The 23041-nt window shown below is 42.4% G+C and overlaps 1 protein-coding gene across 1 annotated transcript in view; it reads left to right on the top strand.

Annotated features, from left to right (window-relative positions):
- The window catches only part of IFT43 (intraflagellar transport 43), a 44108-nt gene extending 22376 nt beyond the window's left edge, over positions 1–21732 (top strand). Inside the window, exons 4-9 of the mRNA XM_053378898.1 lie at positions 2581–2616; positions 3252–3298; positions 18593–18665; positions 19085–19160; positions 19756–19818; positions 21444–21732. Coding sequence (XP_053234873.1) covers positions 2581–2616; positions 3252–3298; positions 18593–18665; positions 19085–19160; positions 19756–19818; positions 21444–21563 — 415 coding nt within the window. The 3' untranslated portion in view covers positions 21564–21732. The remainder of the gene's footprint in view (positions 1–2580; positions 2617–3251; positions 3299–18592; positions 18666–19084; positions 19161–19755; positions 19819–21443) is intronic.
- The last annotated feature ends 1309 nt before the right edge of the window (positions 21733–23041 follow it).

The following is a 23041-nucleotide window of genomic DNA, read 5'->3' as shown; positions in this document are numbered from 1 at the left end:
GAGGGACAACTTCAAGGCCCCTCATGATCTTCCTTCTTATGGTCCTTCATCTTTAAACTAGTCTTGGACTAGAAAGCCCATCAGAGGATGCCTTTGAACAGATGACTGTCCTTTGACAGCCCTCCAAACCAAGAACTGTTTTCCGTAAAGCAGAACACACGGCCACCCTAGTTAGAAGTTCTGAGGTGTAAGAAAATGAGTCCTGTGCCATACTATCTCACATTAACAAGAAATAGTGGCAGTTGTGGCCACATTTGATAACATTTGCCACTTAGAGACAGTGCCTGATTCTATAAAAGCTAAGGAGACAGATATTTCCAAGCCCTTTAAAGTACTGCCTCTTGATTTTTTGGTGGCAATCCTTCCTTGCGGGCAGAACATGTAAAGGAAAGCCCTGTTTTGTTCTTGGTCATGCTGTGCCCCCACTCTAGGAAATGAGAAAAGAGTATTTCCCAGTACACAGAGTTAAAAAACTTCATCCTGTGAAATAGTCAAAGCAATCAGTAAGTGATGGAGTATCTGCTAAAAAGAAACCTGGCATTTAATTAACTTTTCAAAGTGCTGGTTCAGCAACCTCCATGTTTTACATTTTGAATATTGAACAAGCATCCCTAATCGGATCTGAATTAGTTCTGGGCTTGCTGGGGTGGAGAACGAACGAAAGAGCAGCCTGCCATCTCCCCCGCCCCCTTGTCGCCCTGCCTTCTCCTTCCAACTTCACATTATTACCATGATGAACTCTGGGTAATTCAGCCAGATTTTGCCTGAACCACAAGGCGTCTGGTCCAGCCTTTTCCAGGGCCATGTAAGGCAGCTAGGTTAAATAGCAAATTCTTTGTTTATGAACTAGGGACAGCCGGGAGAGCCTCCTCTCTCAAGTGTTTGTACCTGTCACTAGTCTGGCATAATCTTCCTATAAGGATTGCAGATTCTATGCTTTTAAATTTGCTGTTGCTTTGGGCTAATGTTCAGGGGCAGTTTTATGGGCAACAGAGAACCCTGTTTTGCCGCAATTTTGTTGTGACACTCCTTGTACAATGGTTAATTCCTTTTTGTTCAGCAGCCCATCATTTGATTTGAGTTTTAACCCACTCACTCCATCTATTTATGTTTTCAGTATATAAATTTTAGAATACTGTATCTCAGAACATGCTCAATGACTGCCTTCCATTACTTAGCACTCCCCCCCACCCATACAAAGGACATTGCTTTTTTAAAAAGAGCAGCTTTCAAATGTTACAGAAGAACAGCAACGTCTAGATGTGAGGCATGACTTGCACAACCTCTTTATATCCCTTTAGTCCAAAGTGCAACACATAAACTTGTGTATTTCCTCCATGCAGTGAAATGCATGCATTTTCCCTGCTGGGGAAATGTGTAAGTTTGCATTTGACACAAGTGTGAAAGAAGGCTGCATGAGTCATTTGTGCATCTGCTGTTTCTTAAGAACTTAAGAAGACTTCTGCTGGAACACACTAAGGCCCATCTAGTCCAGCATTGTTTTCACAGTGGCCAACCAAATACCTATGGGAAGCCCACAAGCAGGATTTGAATACAAGAGCACTCTCCCCACCGGGGGTTTCTAGAAACTGGTATTCACAACTCTGCTGCCTCTGACAGTGGAGATAGAAGACAGTCATCATTTATCCCCCCCCCCATTTTTTTTATTAGTTTTCCAACTTTATAACAAACAAAAAAGAAAAACATTACAATATAAAACAAAGAAACAAACGTTTATCCTAGCTGTTGAAATCCCAATTTTGTTATCATTGTTAAATGACTTCCTCAAATCCCCCAGCTGAGTTTCCATATAAATCATTGTAGCAGTTTTCCAATACTACTTTCAAATAAAATTAGCTTAAGCAATTAACATATTTCTTTCTTTTCATATTATCTTCTATCCATAATGTTATGCAATTTAACATATTTAACTCCTAGGCCAATTTGGTACTTATAAATAGTTCTACTTACGAAGAAGACAGTCATCATGGCTAGTAGTTACTGATCGTCTTATGCTCCATGAGTTTGTTTAATCCTCTTTTAAAGTCATCCAATTTGGTAGCCACCACTGCTGTTGCTGCTTCATCATCATCACCACATGAAAGGCCTTGTTGGGCCTTCGAAGTGGAGGAAGTTCCACACTTTCCCCCTTGCTTTTTAAAACTTGCTGCATAGAGGGCACTACAAAAAGTCAGACTTTAGTTGACAGGCTTCCATTTAGGTTTTATGAGCATCCTGAATTATATCTAGATGCCCTCATCAACTAAAATACTAACTATCCGACTTTTAGAAGACATCTGAAGGCAGCCCTGCTTAGGGAAGTTTTTAATATTTGAAGTTTTATTCTGTTTTTAATGTTCTGTTGAAAGCCACCCAGAGTGGTTGGGAAACCCACCCAGATGGGTGGGGTAGAAATAATAAAAAATTAGTATCATCATCATCTTTTACCAGGATTACATTGAAATAAACTTTTCCTTAGGAGAGATTTCAAAAGAGTTGTTGAAAGCCCATTTCTCTACTGCTGCTTCCTTGCAAATATTCCTGTACTCCTTTCAGCAATGGCCTTTTCTTGTCTTTCAGGTCGAAAAAGAGACCGACAGAACAAGAAGTGGAAGAGTACGTTTCTTGCTTCACCATCCACCACATTTCTGTATATATATCAACAGAATCAGCCAAATGTGACATCTTTGTATTTTATTTTTTGTCTGTGGCAGTAGACCTTCCTAGTTTTTTGCTAATGCAGACATGACCAACGTTTAGTCAGCTTTGCTCAGTGAAGATTGGAACATATTTTTCTTTAAGTGCTCAGAAGGAATAGTTTAGCCTGACTTCTCAAGACTTCCCAAATCTTTAGATTATGAAGGCATGATTTGCAAAATAAAACCCCAAAACCTGTCATTCCCAATGTTCTGAGTTTGGACATCACATTGTCTCTACTGCCACTGTCAGTTCAGTGATGATGTATTTGAAACAGATACCAAGATTGCCTCCCTCATCATTCACAGGGCCTGCATCCAATTCTGTCCCTCCACTTTCAGAAAACTCTTTTTTTCTCTAGTTAACACTTTTGTGAGTGGAACTTAGCAGAGGGAATTTTCACGATTTCCACCTTCTCTTCCAGCCCCTCATATCACCTTGCCCTATTCTGTTTTTCTTCAGAGGAAGCAGACAGTAGAGTGAAATAGGACTTCAGGAGATATTGTTTTATAGTTATGCCTCTAAGATTGTCTTCTGTCTCTGGTTTCTTCTAGCCATCGCCTGAGACAGCAGAGTTTAGAGGCAGAGGATGAAGAAGAAGGTAAGAGCCTGCATTCCTAACTGAATTTTTTTAATAGGATTTTAGGAGATCAGCAGAAAATTTAGCTTTGCACAAATGAAATGGATTAAAGGGCCTTGTTACCCTTAGAATCATAGAATCATTGAATTTGAAGGGACACAGAGGGTCATCTAGTCTAACCCCCTGCAATGCAGGAATCTTAACTCAAGCATTCTCTTACCGTCAGAAAGCTTTTCCTGATGTTGAGCCAGAATCTCCTTTCTTGTAGCTTGAATCCATTGGTTCATGTCCTACCCTTCAGAGCTGGAGAAAACAAGCCTGCTCCTTATGTAACAAATCCATGTTCAAAAAATATATGGACGTTTTGTGGTTAGAAAAATTAAAGGCTATTGAAAAGGGTGGAATGAGCATATGATTAAAAGGAAGGTGTATGCAAGTATGCAACCTTGCAACCAAACCAGGATGAATGCTCAATAAATAGATTGTTTGGAGAAGCTCTAAGGTGTCTGTATCTGTGTTCCAGAAGCCTTTTCAGTTAAGATTAAGATGAATAGAATCTCCCCTAGCAGAGGTATCAAGTGAATTTAAGATATATGTGTAAGATAAAGGGTATTTCTTCTACTATAAGGCGCAAGAGGCATAGCAAGTGACTTTTTGCGCTACCAGGGCCTTAATGCTTTTTGTGTATGTGCAGGCATGTTCCATTTGTGGAACTGTTTGGGAGGGGAAGAGATCATTTAGCATCCTCCTTCTTCCCCTCTTTCCTTCCCAATGTACTTGCAGAGGCAGCGTACAGCAAAACACAAAACATTTTACCGCAGCGTAGAAAACAAAAGGACATAAGAAGAGCCTGCTGGATCAGGCCAGGGGCCTGATTGGTCCAGCATCCTGTTCTCACTTTGGTCAACCAGATGTCTATGGGAAGCTGCAAAATAGGATCTGAGAGCAACAGCATGCTCCGCTCCTGGTCAGTCATCACTGATTCAGGAAAAGATGAGCATATAAGTGAAATTAATACTTTTTCGCTCAGACCAAATCCTTCAGAATCACTGAACCAGCATCAGATTCACTTTTGGTTGATGAAGACTTTTGGTTGCCACCTAAAAAGTGAGCAAATAAAGCGTATTTATTCCAGAGTAAACACCTGCCTAAAAGTATCCAGAATGTTGAAGACAGGAAGCAGCTACAGGAAATGTGCCTTTGCTGCAGAACTGGAGAAAATGTGATAGAGACCAGTAGCATCAGAGCCTAGGGGCAGGAAATGGGGAATTAATTGAAGGGTTTAGCTTTGGCATTAAATAAGGCAGAAATTGTCTCTAGAACTTGGATATTTCCCATTTATCTGTACTGCTTACTGTTCCTATGCCTGTTGAACACCCGCATTTGCCTCCTCAAGGCAAGCCTTTCACACACCTCAAGAACAATACTGAGAAGTCTTACAAAAATACCTCTGGAAATAAAGAGTCTGGCCCATTTGGCATCCTGCCTGCCTGCAAAGGATGGGCAGGTGCAGCCCTGCAATGTTCCTGCTGCTGTTTTTCTTCTAATAGCAACTGTGGTTTCCCACAGCTTCCTGACTGGGCTTCTGCTATGCCTGGTTTGCTGTGGGCTTCCAGCATCTAGGAACAGTTTTATCAGCCAAGAGAAACAAGTGGGGAAATGCTCAAGGTGCTTGTGTAGGGAAACATTTACAAGGGCAGCAGGAAACCTGGCAGGCAAGGACATGTTTTCTGCCAGTAGGTGCTACGTTTAACTTGAAATGACTAAATCTCAGTCCACGTGAGAAGTGACCTGCAGGGTTAATGTCCACAAACACAAGAATAAAATCACCCAATATTGCCTACAAAGAGAAGGGAATTTCACATACGGGATGAGGAACGGATCAATATGTGCTCATTCACAAACAAAACAATGGGGTGACATTTGTTACTTGAGAGGTGCAAGAACCAGCTCACACAACCAGTGAAGTGAAACTGCCAATACATGCAGTGGAGTCAGTGGTCCACACAGGCAGGTATACTTCATGGGTGGCATAATTCTTTCCTGTCTTCTTCACTAAGAATGTAACTCTTTGGTTGGGGTCTGGATATTTTCTGTGTTCAGAGAGCATAGCATACTTCTAGTGGCACATAAATATTTTCCAGCACTTATTTTTAGTAATAAAACACTGGGCCAAGAATACCAAGATTCAGAGCTTGGAACAATATAAGATTGTTCATACAAATTAAACTGACTTACATGCCATATTCTTAACCTGTTATTTCCACTTCTGCAGAATTTACTAATGCATTTTCTAATGTGCTTCCATAGTCATGAAAACTAGAAATTAACTTTCTTAAAAATCAAAGATTCTCAGAAATACAAATTCTGTCCCAGATACTGGGATTCACTAGGGAAGTCTGCACACATGAAAAAATGAAGGCAAACAGTCTTCATAGAAGCATCAAATTGTAGAGTTGGAAGGGACCACGAGGGTCATCTAGTCCATCTCCCTGCAATGCAAGGAATTTGTTGCCCAATGTGGGGCTTGAACCCACAACCCTGAGATTAAGAATCTCATGCTCTACTGACTGATCTAGTCAATACTTTGCTTCTTTGTGTGCTCAGGCATGTGTGTAAGTATGAATGTACCTAAGCAATGTGTGCTAAGTCAGTAGGCAGCATACCTCTGCTACTTTTGCCTTGTTTCTGTCCAAGTCCTCTTGCTTTGAGACTCAAAGAGAAGGTCTGTGGCTTACTGCACCATGGGAAGTCTGCTTTAATAGGATTTAATATAGTGACAACCTTAGGAATAATAAACTCTTGCAAGCAACAAAAATTGTTTAATTCCTAAAGGACAGGCCTGGTTGAACCACTTTTGGCCAGGGGCAATTGGGGGCTTAATATTGTGTATGTAGCAATCTGGGTGAATTGAGAGAGAGGCATTTAAGGGTAATTGCTCAATTTTCTATCCGTGTCAACAGGGAAAATAAGCAGAAGTGGCTGAGCTCAGCACAGTAATAGAGCTGGATGAGATGGAAGATGCCAGGCTGTTAGGTGAATTGGAAAAGTGCTATCTGTTGAGCGTTTCCTTCCCAGAGCTAGGTGCTTCTTCTAAGCTCAGGCAGCTCTGTAGACCTACATAAGGGGGAAAAACAAGGCTTTTGAAAGGGGTGGTCCCTGACCCTTCTCTGGGGGTTGAACCCAGTATTTTGCTTTTATTTCCCTTCTTTTTGTAACTGCAGGTAAGTGGTCAGTTCCTGTGCAGGTAGTTCTGGACATCACTAGAGGTTGTTCTTCCTTTTTTTCCAGACTCTTCCCTCTGATTCCCTGTAATATCCGGCTTCATTGATTTCACAAGTGTCCCACTCTCTTATATGCTTTTTGAGAAATAGCGCCAAGAGAATGCCTTTTTAAAAAAAAAAGTAGAAAGAAAGAAAAGGGATTCTGTTGTTTGGGGCTCAGTTGACCCCAGGAACGTAATTATGGGCAGGCAGGCCTGGTACCTCGTGTGAGTGGTGTTTTGCCCCAATGCAGCCATTTTGTTATTTTTCAGAAGTCAACGGTGGCCACTCACATCTCCAGAAGCAATTAAAGCACTGTGCCTGGGAACAGGGTTAGGATAGAAGCAAAACTCCCCCCATGACATCAATCTGTGTGTCAGGTATTGGGAGGGGGGGAGGCAGATTTAATGTCCCTGATGAGTCTATAAATTTCTTTGCAACATTTTTCTTATATGTATTTACACATGGCGTCTGTGACAAAATGTTGCACTGTAGAGTGTTTTCAGTGTTCCACTTAGTTGGCCATGCCCCAGTGGCACAACAGGCGAGTGTGTTTGGCTGTTACCAGAAGGTTGGTGGTTCAAGTCCACCCCAGGATTCCTGCATTGGAGGGGGTTGGATCAGGGTCCCTTCCAACTCTACAGTTCTAAGATACTCAACCCATTTCTCCTCCCACTTGGTTTTCCTCTTTCCTCCCCAAGTCTTTCAGGACGCTTAGTCCTCATTGGGGTGATTTTGGATACACACACACACACACACACAAGCCCCCCACTGTAAATATTTTGCTGTACTTCTGAAAACTGGATTTCCACCCAAGTCTGCTGATACCATGCACCATCTTATGCATGGATAGTGTCATTTTGCCTATATAAAGACCAGCTCTTCAAGAATTGAGCTTGTGGTTAGGATATATTATTACATTTCTTTCAATCATAGAACTCTATGAGGCATTTTTAGGGTTCAAAGGCAGACTACCATCCAGGTATTATTACACAGACCCAGATCTGCTTAGCTTCAGCAGAGCTGCTACCTTAGCTGCCTTCATGCCCTGTTGTGCCTCCTCTTTTGGAACAAATTGGCAATGACGACTGGTGTTGAGGCGGATGCAAAAGGTTGACTCCTTTCTCTGGCATACCAGTGCCTTGGGGCAGATTTTGTCTGTGCCTTAACTAACTACCTGATTGCAGTCCCTATTCTGTCTCCTGTAACTGCAGCCTGCCCTACTGACAAATGCCTTACTAATAAGTAGCAAGTTTGGGATTTGGGTCTGGTTTACAGCAGAGCTCAGAACAGGCCACTACAAGCTGAATCAGTCCTTAAAAATACACAGTCAAGTATTATAGCTCCTTTCACTAATCTTAAAAATTGAGATCTCAAGGCGGATAGGAGCCCTTGAGTCATAAACTATGAGAGTTCTTTGCAAATAACAGAGTCCAAGCTTTGGAGGGGAGCAGAGCAGTATGGCTAAGCAATGAGACTTTTGGTAGAATTAAGATCCTGAGGTATAGAGCTGGGGGCATTGGAAAGAACTGTGTAGGAAGAACACCGAGCATTGGTGAAATTAAGATGGGAAGTGAGCAAGGAACAAAATGGATGGACTAAGGAACAATCAGGTCAGGTGACAATTATTTTTGCACCCTTGAATTTGGCCAGCCACAAATTTCTACTAGGGCATGTGCATGACTTTGGATTGCCCCCAAAGCTTTGGCCCACACTGTTCTAAACATGGCATTCTGTTTAGCGAGGACTGTAGTTCGGACAGCAGGATGGGCTTGTAATAGCATTAAACAGTAGTTAAGAGATCAAAGAATGTCACCAGAGAGGCAAGCAGTGAGGATACTTACAAAGAGAGCTGCTACCTTCCTTGACCTAAGGATGATCAAAGGGAATAGATAGCGGCTGTAACCCACTTTGAGAAAACTTGTCTTGAAAACCAAGATACAAATTTATTAAATACATACATGCAATGAAGACATAGTGTGTAGGCACCAGACATTAGTGTGGTGCTGCTCTTTCGGAGTCCCTTTCTTTACAGAGGGGCTTAGTGTTTCCCTGGAAAGGCCAAAGTCGTACAATGCACACTGTTGGAATAATGGTGATGGGCAATGAAAAGCGTGCCTGCTTCAGAACGGGCTTTTGGCACGCAGTGCTTTCCTGGCACAATTCTGCGAAACCCTAAATATACAGTCCTATTGGCAGCTGTGATTGTTGAGTCCATAAGTGTAGTTGACGGACTAGGTTTACCTAAAAGACCCTTTAAGAAAAAGCTCTTGAAATATGATTACAGAATTGAGACACCATCATTTGAAAGTGCCTGAGGCATGCTTCTTTGAAAATTGCAGCTGTAGAGGGACAGCAAGAGAACCGCATAGCCCTTGATTGTAGCGTTGTTCCCTCAGGACCTGCTCCCCCCCCCCCAGTTTCTCATCTGATAGGAGTGAGAAAGAAAGCAGCAGTTAGGCTCTTCGTCTGTCTTATGAAAATCCGATTCCAAGTGGCTGTGATCAAACCCAGTTGGCTGTCAGCTGTGGTGGCCTCATGTGCAGGGAGGGAGGGGCTTCTGAGGAGTTTCTGGATGTGGAAATGTCATGAGTGCTACCGATCAAAGCTGCATTTTTTAATAAATATATATAAGATTTTTTAAATAAAAAAAACCCTAAGGAATTTAGCATAAAAGAAATGTAGTTTGTCTTGTTTTTGCAGTGGAGCATGAAAGGGATTAAATAGAATCAGACATACCTGCTCCCTAACATAATTCAATGAGAGGCTTATAAGAAACTTCTTTCTTGCCTCATATTAAGGCAAAAATCACCAAACTGGCATTACAGAAGGAAGTTTTCTATTTCTTCCATACCCTGTGCACTCTACCCAATGTGCAAAAGACTAAACTGTAGGATAAAACTGTATAATAATGATTGCCTCTTGAGTTTTGTCTTTTGAAAATAAACGTGGGCAAGAATTACAATGTCACATATATGCATATTTTGAAAGGATGGAGCAAGCCAAGTAGTTGTGCTGAGCATGAAATGACACACAGATGAACAAGGAGAAGCGTTAATAACAGCATTCCTAGGTCAGATAAATGGTCCATCTCACCAATTCCCCTATCACCAAAGGCAGTTAGTGCCACATTCTAGTGAGGAAGTCTATAACACAACATTGGTATGATCTAGTACTGGGCAACGTAACATGTCTGAACAAGTTGGACCTGCAACAAAATGTTGCAGAGTGGAGTTCAGTATGTCTTAAATACAAATAGAACACAGATACTGAAGGCAACAGGCACGATCCAGTTGTAAACCAATGGGAATAAGATCAATGAACTTAATGAGTAAGGCCTTTTGATTGCTTACGATCAAAATGGTCAAGACAGCTGCAGCTCCATTTGTTCATTTCCACCATTGCTATTCTGGCAGTCAGGAGTATAGCCACATTTCTTTTTCGTCTCTCTTCGAGTCAATTCACAGGACCAAATTACAGTAGCAACTTAAAAGTGCAGTTTTGAGTCAATCCGTGTTGATTTTGGCACGAGTCAATTGAAGTAAATCTATAATGCACAATGAGAAACCTGCTTAAAGGGGCTGAATGATGGCAGTGAACCTAAGTTGAGTTGCAGGCAGGGTGTGGGATGCAGCAGATGAATGAGCACTGAGTTCTGGACTCTTGGTGTTTCCACACTCACAACATGGCGATTTGATCTCTTAGGTTTGTTCTCTGCATGGAGCTTTTGCGTTCCTATGACGATTTCTCCCATCCTTTTCTGGTTTGGCAACACAGATGTTTTGGGGCTGAATTACAATATGAGTTCAGATACTCAAGAAGGTGCACTAATACATCATAGTTTATTTCTTGCCCCTTATTTTGCTTGTCTTGTGGTAATGCGCGTTTTAAAATCCCAATGCTTTGTCTGTTTAGTTGGAATTATTTTTTTCCAAGACTTTGCTCTTAATTAAAAATCAATTTAATCACTTAGTTTCTCAGTCATTCTTTCAGCTCTGTGAGTGCTTTCTGCTAACTCACAATCTGTTTCAGAGATTTGAACAATTTTTAAAATTTCCACAGGGCTTACCTTTCCCCCCAATTGCTTACCTTTTTCCACTGTGACAATAAACAACTGATGCCTTACCTCATTCATTGCCTTTCATTTTAAAAAATGGAATTCGAAGAAGCTTCTGATTCAGTTATTCATATCCAGTGCATCAGAGATGTTTTCCTCAGTTGGTTGTTTTTGGGGGTTTTTTGGAACCAAAAACATTTGGGACACAGCACAAATGCTAAAGATACCTACTTATATTAGAGTCTAACAAAATAAAGATTGGGACTTTTGAAAATTATTTTTTAGAATTTGTTCTATGACAGTGAATTCCAGGCATATTTTGTACATTAGCATACTACAGTCCAGGATTTTGCTGATATATTGGCTTGTATGAGTATACAGCTTGATTTAATTGCAGGAAAATATAATCTTTGTTGTTTCACATAATTAAAATTAAACAAAAATTCATTTATTTTTAAAGCATACCTTTTAGTCTTTTAATGGCATTTTATTGCATTTTTTGCATTGATGGCATTTGTTGACATTTTCTGGTGTTGTTTTAATTAATGGGGATATACTTTTATTTTGATTTTTGGTTTATAGGCACTTCAGTAGCAGCTTCATTATTCATTTTTTTCAAACTGGTATCCTATCTTTTGTAAGGTAAATGATACTGTATTTGAGAGTATAGACACATTTTTGGCTTCAGAAATATTGCATTTAGTTATATTAGTACAGCATCCTGTTCTCCGGTGCTCCAGCTGTTGTTCCTGTTTGGACCAATTTGTGTATATCACTTGGTGATAGATGAGAAATTGCTTTTTGTTACCTACAGCTCAGAACTAGCTTCTCCAGAAAGTAATAATTTATGGCATCTACAGATGTAATCTTTGCATCACGCCCTCAGGCAACATTTATACAATTAATATGAGGACAACTGAAATCCGTTCCGTGTATTTTCTTTTTTAGCATCTACAGGCAGTTACATTCCACAGTTGTTATCAGTACGATGTGCAAATGGCCAATCACAAATTTTCACATATTTGTTTATTAAGGCAGAGTTGCTAGGGGTGGGGTGGGGAATTAACTGGTTCCAGAATCTGAGCCTTTAACATGCACAACTATTTGGCACAGAAGCATGAGCAGAGTGATCCTGTATACACTACTTCATGTTGGGACAAGAGATACATGGCAGCTGCACCAGTGGAATGACCATATAGCCAAATTCATGCTCAGCCTAGGAGAGAAGGCGGAAAACAGCAGGAAAAAAACTACAACAGAAAAACAGCATGGATTCCCGCAACAACCCTGCCACTGTCCACCAATCATGCGCAAACACAAACCAGCCAGTATGTAAAAGTCTCTGAAAAGGTCCAGAACCTTTTACCTGCTGAACTGTGGGATGTGGCACAACCATCCAAAGCCCACTGTGATATGTTTGTGAGGCATTTTAAGAATAATTGCATCCTCCAGGACTTCAACTCCACCTTTTACAGCAGGTGAATCTAGTGAAATATATGGAATGCAATCTTGTCGTTGGATGAGTCTCAGTTGGTTGATTGATTGATTGATTTTAGATCCCACCTTTTCTCCAAGGAGCAGCTCAAGGTAGCATCCATGGGTCTTCCCCTCTCCATTTAATCCCCACAACAACCCTGTTAGGCTGAGAGGCCATGACTGGCCCAAGGTTACCAAGTGCCCTCAGGAAGGTGATCAATGTCTCTTTAAGAGATGGGGGTGATCTTCAGGTACCTGCAAGGGACATTAGCAAAACTGCTCCTGAAGAAGCCTTCCCTAGGACCTAGAAGGTACCCATCATTTTAGCCCAGTGGCGTATGTCCCTTCCTGGCCAAGGTGTGGCCAACCAGATTCAGACTCTCTTAAACTGAATTTTTTTTTATACATTTCAGTCAGGATTCAGGCCAGGTTTAGCACAGATACTGTGTCAGAAGAGAAACAGAAGAATGTGACCCTACTGAATCTCAGCGGCTTTTAGTGCCATTGAACATGGTGTCTTTCTGGAGCGAATGGCTGAGTGGGGAGCATCCAGCCTTCAGGCTGCTGAGCAGGGCTCCCTTCTTATGATCTTATATTAATGTTCAGTATGAATGATTCTAAATGACTAGATGTTGACTGCCCTATGGACGGGAGGCGCACAAATGTTGCCCCCATGTTTGAGAAAGGGAAAAAAGAAGACCCAGGTAACTACCAAGTGGTGAGATGACCCTTGAGGTCCTTTCCAACTCTACAAATCTATTTAAAAGGATAGCCAAGAAGTCATTCAAAGTGAGTTCACCCACATTTTCTCTCTCTCTCTCTGGAATATTCTCAACGCAGAGGCAATAGTGCAACAATTATTTTATTATACTGTATAGTGGAAGGGAAGTCAACCTTGCTGCAGGGGGTGTGTGTTTGCTGCTTCCTTGTCTCCTCCACCCCAAATCAGAACAGGCAACCAAATATCAAGGTTTAGATGATTTAAGAGACAATAAAATGCAAAAGCTTGCTTTTGTTTTCTCCTAAAATTATGACCTTTATAAAGTGGTGTTCTTTGGCACTACACAGCATAGGGCAAGGGCTATGATGGTGATGAGATCATCCTAAAACTTCTTAGATAATATCTGGCTGTAGTCAGCATGTTGGCACAGTTGCAGCTGTTCGTAAATGCTTTCAGGAAGTTGGACAGCCCCCTTTTTTGTTTTTCCTTGGTATCGCCATATTTTTTAGGGCTATGACTTTCCTTTTAATGACAAGGTTTGAAACCCACTTCTCTGTGAATGGCATCACCAATGGGTAGTGTGACCTGATGCTGGAAGAGTAAATTGTAACCCTCCACCATCTAGGCCCTGGCCAGTGGTCCAGAGAGGCCGGGGCAACTATACATGCCTCATTGGTTTGCTTATTACCCTCAAAGGAGAGAGAACTCAATCTTGTTTGTGTGTTCCACAGAAGCTGCCTCCATTCCTTGTTCCTTGCCTTTTTTGAAGACTCTAGCCTGTTGCTTTCCACTTCTCTATTTTTATTCCTCCTTTTTCTATTTAGAGGGAAAAATTATCGAATTGAGATGCACTAATTAAAGCCATTTTCTGGTATTTGGTTACTGGCGTGTTTGATGTCTCTCTGACAAGACCATGAAATGCATGGGGTGTCCACAGGGACAGAATTTGCTGAACACGGTGCTTTGTAAATGCGGGGACACAGTGTCGCAGCAGCTCATGAATATGAAACGCCCATGATGCTACCTCAGTGGACTCGAGAACACAGATGAATCCTGTCATGTGCTAAATGAGACCAATTTCTTTCACTTAACTTCATCTTCAATCAGATACCTTCTTCCATTTGCCTGTTTAAAATTCCCTAAACGTGATGCAGAAGGTAACAGCATTCAGTAAAACAAAGTTTTGCAGCAGCAGAGAAATTAGAATTGTGTCTGGCTGAAGTTTTCTTCTGTTGAAATATAAAACTTAGCTCACTTCCTTTGCTTTTAAAGCCTCTCATAGTGCTGTGCACAAAACAGGGAGGACCTAGAGAGCTGGCCTTCAAAATCTCACTTTTCTACATGCTCTGCTCTTATATAGTTTTGTATGTACACAGCTCTAGAGGTGTGCATTCTTGCATTCTTTGGATACAGCAACTAACTAGGATTATACTTGGAGGAGTTCCCATGCTGCTTATTGAAAATGGCAGGTCAATAAATGGGAACATAGCGTGGCACAGCACAGCAGAGAGCATTATTTTAGGGCTTTGGATAATTCCTGAGAACAAACTAGGTCAGTGTTTTTCAGAGTTGTAGGATTCCCAGGGAAAATCAATCCACCAATTTCTTTTTACTCTCTCTGCAGCATTGTTCCCTGCTTCTCATGTGGCTTCTTTCTAGAGTCTAGCATCACTATTTGAGTATGTGGGAACTAGGCTGAGGGATTTCAGCTAAAGAAATTCCCATGTTGAAATTTCCCATCCATAGAGACTCATTTCTCAAGCTGAGATGCAGTCCATCAGGCATCTCTTCTTCTGCCTTCAGAAACTTGTGAATTTTCATATGACAACAATTGGGAACACTGGGGATACAGTTACTGGTCAACAGGCCAAGGGTTGCCTGAGGCGGACTGTTTGGCAGGGCCAGTGGTTTCAGGGAGTACCTGCGTGAGTTACTATAAAGATTTTGGAAGCAAATGCTTCTAAATGAAATGAAACTAAATGGGGGGGGGATTTATTGTATTTGATCAGCATCTCTGATGATATGCATCTTGTACTGTTCTCTGTATACTCTTATCTGAACTATGTGGATTAATCTGTAGGGAACTAATTTATGAAGGTAATTCGCCCTTGAGAAATGTTTATTAGATTTAACAGGAATAGGTTCTATATGTTTTCACTAAAACCTCTAGCAAAGAATAAGGCTGATTTTTAAATGCTGTACTTGTGAAACCTCTAAGTGTAACTTTTGAGCTGCCAAACAGCTCTTTATTGCTAAAGCTTTACCAGCCCTATATCTGATAACACAGGGGTAGAGAACTTGATCCGAGAGGTGGGCCACTTTTGACAGGTGGGCAGGGCCGCCCAGCTGTCAATCACCTGACATCTTCCTTAAGTTTCAAAGAATTTGAAGTGTAATCTAAGTGCACTCCCGATTCTTGCAGCCACTGCTTGAATTCAAACCATAGCTGCAAATATTATTGTCAAATGAAGGGACTGACTTCATTTGGGAGCTTCCAAGTGGAACCAGTCCCAGTGGGGACTGCATTTGGAGGCAAATTTAAGAGGTGTCCGGTGCAAAAACTGCTTACAGTGGAACAATCAGGTGGGCGTCCTAAGGCTCCCAATTGTTCCTTTATAGCTAAGGCTTTACCTACCCGACCCCTGCTATCATATGGCAGCAGGTATGGGGCAAGTTGATGTGGCTCTGGAAAATGGCCTGGCAGACCAAATTAAGATGCCTGGCAGACATAATCTGACTTGCGGGCAAGAGGTTCCCCAAGTAATAATGCAGGATAATAATGCCCTTTTTTCTGCACATTTAGATCTTTTAAAAAAAATATCATACAGGGTTCTATTTTGTGTGTTTTTTCCAATGAACAAGATGAGTAAGTTAAAAGACAGAGGCTTTACCTGAAAGAAATACGCCGTACTCAGAAGCCTTACCTAAAAGAAATAAGCCTTACTTAGTTTAATGTTCTTGGCGCCTTATCATTCTTGGTATTTCCTCTTGATTTCATGATTCTGATCCTCTGGTTTCTTAATTGCATTAAGCCTTTTTAGCCTGGCAAAATGTGAGTTAACAGCCCATAGTGAAATCAGTTTGGCCTTGGCTGGCTGCCAATTTCAAGCAAGTACGATATTCAGTGTATGCTGCAGAACTTGCCATACTAAATGGGTTGCTTGAAGGGGTCCCAAGTAATACCTTCAATCTATGTTTTCTGAATAGCTGCTGAGCTTACTGCGCTCAGAAAGTGGTACAGTACTTAAAAGGCAGGTTTCTCTGTGCAAGAACCAGCTCCTAAAAGGGACTTGACTGAGTATGCAAAACCTTTGATAGGCCACCAGATCCTTACAGATTCAGGAGTTAGATTTGTTTCCAGCTTACCTTTCACCACTTTTTATTTCTCTGTCGTTCTTTTGTGGCCTGCTCAGCCAGAGCCTCTGCTGTGAAATAAGCTTATGCAAATCTTCCATGAGCATTGACCGGCCTTCCTGTGCAACGGCACTGAGGAGGTGGCCACAGAGTATCTCTGTGCTGTTTGGCATAAAGATGGCACCTCCAGTGCTCTGGTTCCTCTTTATCCAAGTTCCTGTGAGCTGAAAGCTGCTCCGTTGAAGGCAACAGGTCCTTGAGTGGTTGGGGAGCTGGAAAGCACAACTCTGCAGAGACTGTCCAAGCTGTCACAGTCTCTTGCTTTAGCTTGGCTCTGGCTTCAGTCTCGGTTTCATTCAGCCCCTTCACCAGGCAGCCAATTAGAAAGAAATCCCACTGTGTGGGTTGCTCCAAACAGCCCTCTTGTCAAGAGTCTGGGCTAACCCTTGCCCTGCTGCAGATGGACCAGCACTTCCTCCGCCAGGGTCAGGGAAGCCTGCAGGGATGCAGAGCGGATAGGAAGATGGGACCTGTGCACTTTGGAACTGGGAGAGGGCTATAAGGGGAAACACATTTTTTTAAAAGACCCAGTCCTGGACCCCAGGCTCCACAGGCAGGGCGCCTTTCCAGCTCTTGAATATTCATTTCAGCCTGGGCTGCATACTGGACAGAGCTGGAAACAGTCAAATGCTTAGTTAGAAAAGCACAGTTGTGGATAAAATTGGAAGCAGCCCGTTCACTGCCAAGGCGCCATCACCCTTTCATTTCAGGCAGTGGAGTAAAGGATCACAGTAGAGCTTTGCCAGCCAGTTTCCTGAGGAATGTATGATTCTGGAACCACTTTCAGAATCAGAACAAGTCAGGGATGGCCAGCTTCTTAAAACCAGAGGAGGTGCATACTTTAGAGCTCAGCTGCTCAAGGGCTAGTTCACTGGAAATGGAAATGCAGTGTTTATGGAGTATTTCATCATACCAGGGTGGCCAAAATGTCTGGCATTGAAAAAGAAAAATGAAATCCACTATTCAAATTCAAAATTAGAATGCAGTGAAACCAAGTCTAGTGTGAACTATCCAGAGCTGCAGATAATCAACACGTTCTGGTGGGCTGGATGCTCCTTGTAGGCAGCTTGGGGAAGGGCTACTGGCTCAGCGGCAGAGTACATGCTTTGCGTGCAGAAAGTCACAGGTTCAATCCCTGGCATCTCCAGGTAGGACTGGCAAAGATCTCTTCTGAAATCCTTGAGAGTAACTGCCAGTCAATGTAGATAGAACTGAGCTGGGTGGACACAGGCAGGTACTTGCATAGAACTATAAATATTTGCCTGGGGGGGGGGAAATATAGCAAATTTCACTCTCGCTGTCCTGAGAGACAGCCTTATTCACAAAACACAGAGCCATGTATGTAGGCAAAGCCTGAGGAAGCTTCTTGTCACTTGAAGCCCAGCAGTCTGAATTGTCACATAAATAGAATAGAGATAAGGCAGCCCACCTAGGAGATGGAAAACTCTGATCCTAAACCTAAACCAGGGATTTTTTGGGAGAAGAAAATTCTAAGGAGTAAATCCTACACAAATCCGGAGTGGAATCTCTAGGGCAGTTGGATGGCGCCTTGTATGCCTCCTTCTGGCAACTCCTGCAGCCAAGCTGGTGACAAATATATCGCTGTGTTTTCCTTTGGACCACACCAGCAAGACTGAGGGGGGAGGGTCTTGTTATCTGGGCAGCCCAGGACCTCCATATACACTGTCCAGGCTTGCGCCCCAGGGAGGTTACTTCAGTGCTGCTAATTCAGCAGTTTGACTTCACCCCCAGAGGTGCACTCCATTGTCCCTTGAGACAGATGGATGCCAACATCAAGACAGAGATAATCCCGATCATCTTCTATTTGCTGTCTGAGCTCATATGCTTTGCCACATGACTGCAAGAACATTACTCTGGGTAGTATCTGGTAGTTTGTCATAAAAGTCAGGCTATCCCTCAATCTTCACAGACAGCCTTTTGCTTTTCTTTCTTTCTTTCTTTCTTTCTTTCTTTCTTTCTTGGGATCTGTATACTCCTCCCACTGGAGCACAAATCCATCCATTTAATTTTAAAGAGGGTGCAGCAGCCACATAGGCATTTACCCTGCAGTGTGGGTCTCTGGTGTTTTCAGAGATACATTGTATGAACATACCAAGCTGCTATACACTGGTGTCCATTGGTTCATCTACCCCAGGATTGTCCACTCTTGTCAACTGCTCTCCAGGATCTTAGGCAGAGGTCTTCTCCGCCATCTGCTACGTGATCCTTTTAACTGGAGGCGCCAGGAAGTGATCCTGGACATTTTATGTGCAAAGCATGAGCTGTAACACTGAGCTATGACCCCTCACCGTTACTTTCACACTGAGAAAACTAGGGAAAGTTTTGGTAGTTCTGCAGCCTTATGACTCCTCCATCCCTTGCAGATATCCCAGTGATCCCTGACTTGGAGGAGGTACAAGAGGAAGACTTTGCCATGCAGGTTGCAGCCCCGCCCAGGTAACAACAGGATCACAGCTGCCATGGAATTCCTTGTTCTGAACATAAGTGGATCCCACTCATTCGGATTTTGTTGTGATTTGCTTGAGCAGTTACATGGTGTTGCTATGAATAACAGGTGGTTATGATAAACTCTGTTGTTTTCATATGGAGAGAGAGAACAGCTGCTATGGACTCTGAATATGTGTGTCAACCCAAAAAATACAAACTTTTTATTAAGATCAGTCTGTATTTATGGCAGCTGCTTTATTTATTCATAATATTTCTTAACTGCCCTTCATCCTAAGATCTCAAGGCAGGTCACAACTAAGGAATATACAATAATAAAGCAAGTAAACCTATTCCAAGTGGAACATATGGATTTTGATGAGGGGTGTGGAGTGCTCTAATTTGGTTCCTTGCTCTGTCCCCAATTGCAGTGTTCAGGTGAACAGAGTGCTGACCTACCGTGACCTGGACAATGACCTCATGAAGTATGCTGCTTTCCAAACTTTGGTGAGTGCAGGCAGTTAGAAATCTATATTCCCAGAAACCCCAGGTTTTTCACAGTGAGATTGTTCTGGCAGTGCAGCATGTGAATAAGGTGAGCATTCTACTGACAGTGCCATTCTGGAACACAAGATGTTAAGTACCTGTTTGGCAGATCTGCATGGTATATGCTCTGCAGTGTCTGCTGAGGCATCTTTGGGTGTTCCTCTTCACTTCCCACTTTAGTGATCTTTACTTAAATCCAGCGTCCATCCCTTTGTTGTAATTCCTTTGGTGGAGCTCCCTTCCCTCCAGAAGGAATTAGCACACTCTTGTTTTATACTTTGAGCCAAGGCTCAGCATGTGGATAACTCTGGAGAATTAGAAAGCTCTCATGCAGTTCTAGCTACAGAGTCTTCCCAAGGTGAAAAGGCTTTTCCAGGTGGTAGAGTGCCAAAATTTCTCTTTGGATTGGTTTTCTCATCCAGAGGCTGATGCGTTTGAACAGCTTTGCTCCATTAGTGGCAATGTAAGTTTATCCAGAAGCAAGACAGATGTGTGCAACATGTGCATTTCCATTATTGTTCTTGGATCTGAATTACGTTTTTATGCGCTCCCACAGGATGGAGAGGTTGACCTGAAGTTGCTCAGTAAGGTTCTAGCTCCAGAACAGGATGTACGAGAGGTGAGTTTGCTCTGGGCCAAGGGGAGAACTAGACCATTATTGTTGCTCAGCAGGAACATAGGAAGCTGCCTTAAACCAAGTCAGACCATTGGTCCATCTAGCTCAGTGTTGTCTGCTCTGACTTGCAGCTGCTCTGCAGGGTTTCAGTCTTTTCCAGCCCTACCTGGAAATGTCAGGGATTGATTCTGGGTCCTTCTCCATGCAGAACATGTACTTCTTCTTTTTCTATTTGCTGCAATCCTCTCCTGTTGGCAGTTTTCTACCCATACAGTCGTACCTTGATTGTCAAACGCCTTGGTGCTCGTACGTTTTGGCTCCCAAATGATCAAAACCTGGAAGTGAGTGTTTTGGTTTTTGAACTTTTTTTGGGAAGCCAAACGTCTGATGCGGCTTCCACTATTGTTTCTGGCATGCCTTTGCAATCGGAAGCCGTGCTTTCCGAATGTTTCAGAAGTTGAACGGACTTCCAGAACGCATTCTGTTCGAAAACCAAGGTACGACTGTATATGCTTCCTGTTCTTGGGATTGTGGACTATTCTTTAAAAATAAATTTATACTGGTTATCTATCAACATATCTATCCACCCTAAAGGCCTGATTACAACATTGTGCCAAACGAACAAAGTAGCAAGTGTTTGTGTATATAGAAGGATGAGACAATCTTTCAGGTATCCTGGTTCCAAGCTATGTAGGACTTTGCACACCAGTACCAGCAGCTTGGACTTGGTCCTGTAACCAGCTGGCAGCCAGTGCAATTCTTTCAGCAGCAGTATAATGTGATGGCAAGATCCTGCCACAGTGAGCTGTCAAGCCACTGAATTTTTGTATTAACAGCAGCTTCCAGGACAGTCTCAAAGGCAGCCCTGCATAGAGCACATTAGAGTAATCCAATCAAAATTAACAGTGCATGAACAACAGCTGTCAGACTATCCCAATCCAGAAATGGCTATAACTAAAGTTGGTAAAAGGCACTCCTGGCCACTGAGGTCAGCTGGACCTCTAGCCCCTTGCCCTAACTCTCCTTATGATCTCTCCCCGTGGCTTCATGTAGATGTTAAATAGCATTGGGGACAGGATAGTACTCTGCAGCCCCCCAAAAAACAATTGCCAAGGGGCTTGTAAAATAATTGCCCAGCACTATTCTCTGAAACCAGCCTTGGAGGTAGGAACTGAAGCACTGTGTAGTAGTGACCCCAGTGCTCATCTCATGGAGACAGTTCAGGAAGATACAATGGCCAATGGTATCAAAAGCTGCTGAGAGATCAAGTAAGAACAACGGGCTCTTCCTCCCCCTGTCCTTCTCTCGATAAAGGTCATCCATCAGGGCGACCAAAGTCAATACAGTCATATAACCTGTCCAAACCCCTGTTTGGAATAAGTCCTAGAGGACTTGCAATTACTGTGATCATATATACAGTATAATTGGCAGTGATATATAAAATGGCGGCACTGCAAGTGGTATGGATCAAAACACACACTGTCAAACCTTCAGGCTTTCTAGCAGAGTTTGGGTTACTGCTATGAAGTAGCTTTTAGACAAGACATGGCATTCTTTCCGCCATTTGGTCTGTGTTTCAATGCTTTGGGACATTTTTCCACTTAGTATTTCTTTTCTTTTTTTGGCAGGATGATATCAGCTGGGACTGGAATCATCTCTACACAGAGGTGGCCTCGGAGCTTCTGAGCGAGTGGGACTTGGGGCAGGCCGAAAAGGAGGAGACCCTCGCTCCAGTTAAGAACGCTTGAGCCTTGGCTGTTGAGCTTTGACAGTCAGGAGTGCCTCGTTTGCTAAGCAGGCACAGCTGTCAACCACACCAGCACAACTACAGATTACTAATGCATTATATTTTGAACCCATGCTTTGTATCTGAGGAATCATTTTAGTCCACTTAATAAACTTGTTTAATAGAGCTCAGCAGGAGTTTTGTTCACGGTGTTTGCGAGGGCTCCAACCTCGTCAGTTAATCAGTTTAATTGGTTAAAAAGAGTATTACTATTACAGTATTAGTACAATCTGATCAAGATGATGAATAAAAATACTTATAAAAACAAGATCTTGTCAAAGCTTACCACTTTGCAACAAACATAGAACTCTAAGAACTACCATTTCTCCTATGAATCAGATCAGTTAATTTGTCCATCTCTAGATATTTAACCAGTGATTCCCATGTAGCCAGACCTTTTGGACCTTTTCACAGGTTTGTACTGAGATTAAAAACCTTTTGAGTTACTAATTGGGCACAGCATTTAAAAATATTTTTATATAAGTACACGTAACAAATTACAGATTGACTTTCAAGACCTGCAATTTATACATATCTTGATTGACCTAAAAAGGAAGTATGTTTTTTTTCTTTCAGAACTATTATATATTCTTCCTAAAATATTTATGCAGATTGGAATTGATAATTTGACAAAGGTGTCCTTAATTGAGTGACAACCCTAGCATGTGCTCTAAAACAATTTGAAATGTAGAGGAGAAATTGTGCAGTACACACAGAAAGAAACAATAATGGGTTCATGCATATAAAAAAGCACCATACTGTACATCACATTCTGTCTTGAGCTTTGTTCTACACTGAAACGCAAACTGCAAGCAGAAGTTTTCTGTTATGAATTGCACTGAAAGCCCAGATCCTGGTTGATCTTGCTGTCTGCTTGTTTTCCCCAAACCAAAATGAGTGAGCGCCTCTTGCTTTTATCAGCGTCAACCCTTCTTTTTTGGTGGCCCTGTGCAAACCGGCAGGGCAGTGAAATGAGGCCACCAACGGACAAAGTAGGAGTTTCTGCATACTCAGGGGACTTTGCAGGTATGTGGAAAACTATTTGTAAGAACAGAGAAACCCTTCTAAAAGCAGGCTGAAGACATACTACTGGCCCCCTCCCTAACAGGTATAAAGCATTAGGAACAGTTAAATGCCCTGCAAGTGAGGAAAGCAAGGCTACCAAAGACCCATCTTTTCCTGAAAGGGAGAGGAGACAGAAACAGCCTTTTGGGGAGCTGCCTATCATCCAGTTCTCTGAAGGTTCTGGTGGAGTGGTCTTTGACATTCAGGAAGTGCCTCTCCTTTGCTAACCAGGAAGGGCTGTTGTCATGATATGATACCGTGAGGGGAGGGACTTCCCCTCAGCCTCCAGACCAGCCTTACCTGCTTTGCAGTGCACAGGGCTTAGTTGGAGATCATCCTGAGCACCAGTAAACCAGTGCCAAAGTTGCAAGCTTG

The sequence above is a fragment of the Podarcis raffonei genome, chromosome 1 (genome assembly GCF_027172205.1).
Source record: "Podarcis raffonei isolate rPodRaf1 chromosome 1, rPodRaf1.pri, whole genome shotgun sequence".
NCBI lineage: Eukaryota > Metazoa > Chordata > Lepidosauria > Squamata > Lacertidae > Podarcis > Podarcis raffonei.
This window is presented reverse-complemented; position numbering and strand designations above follow the sequence as displayed.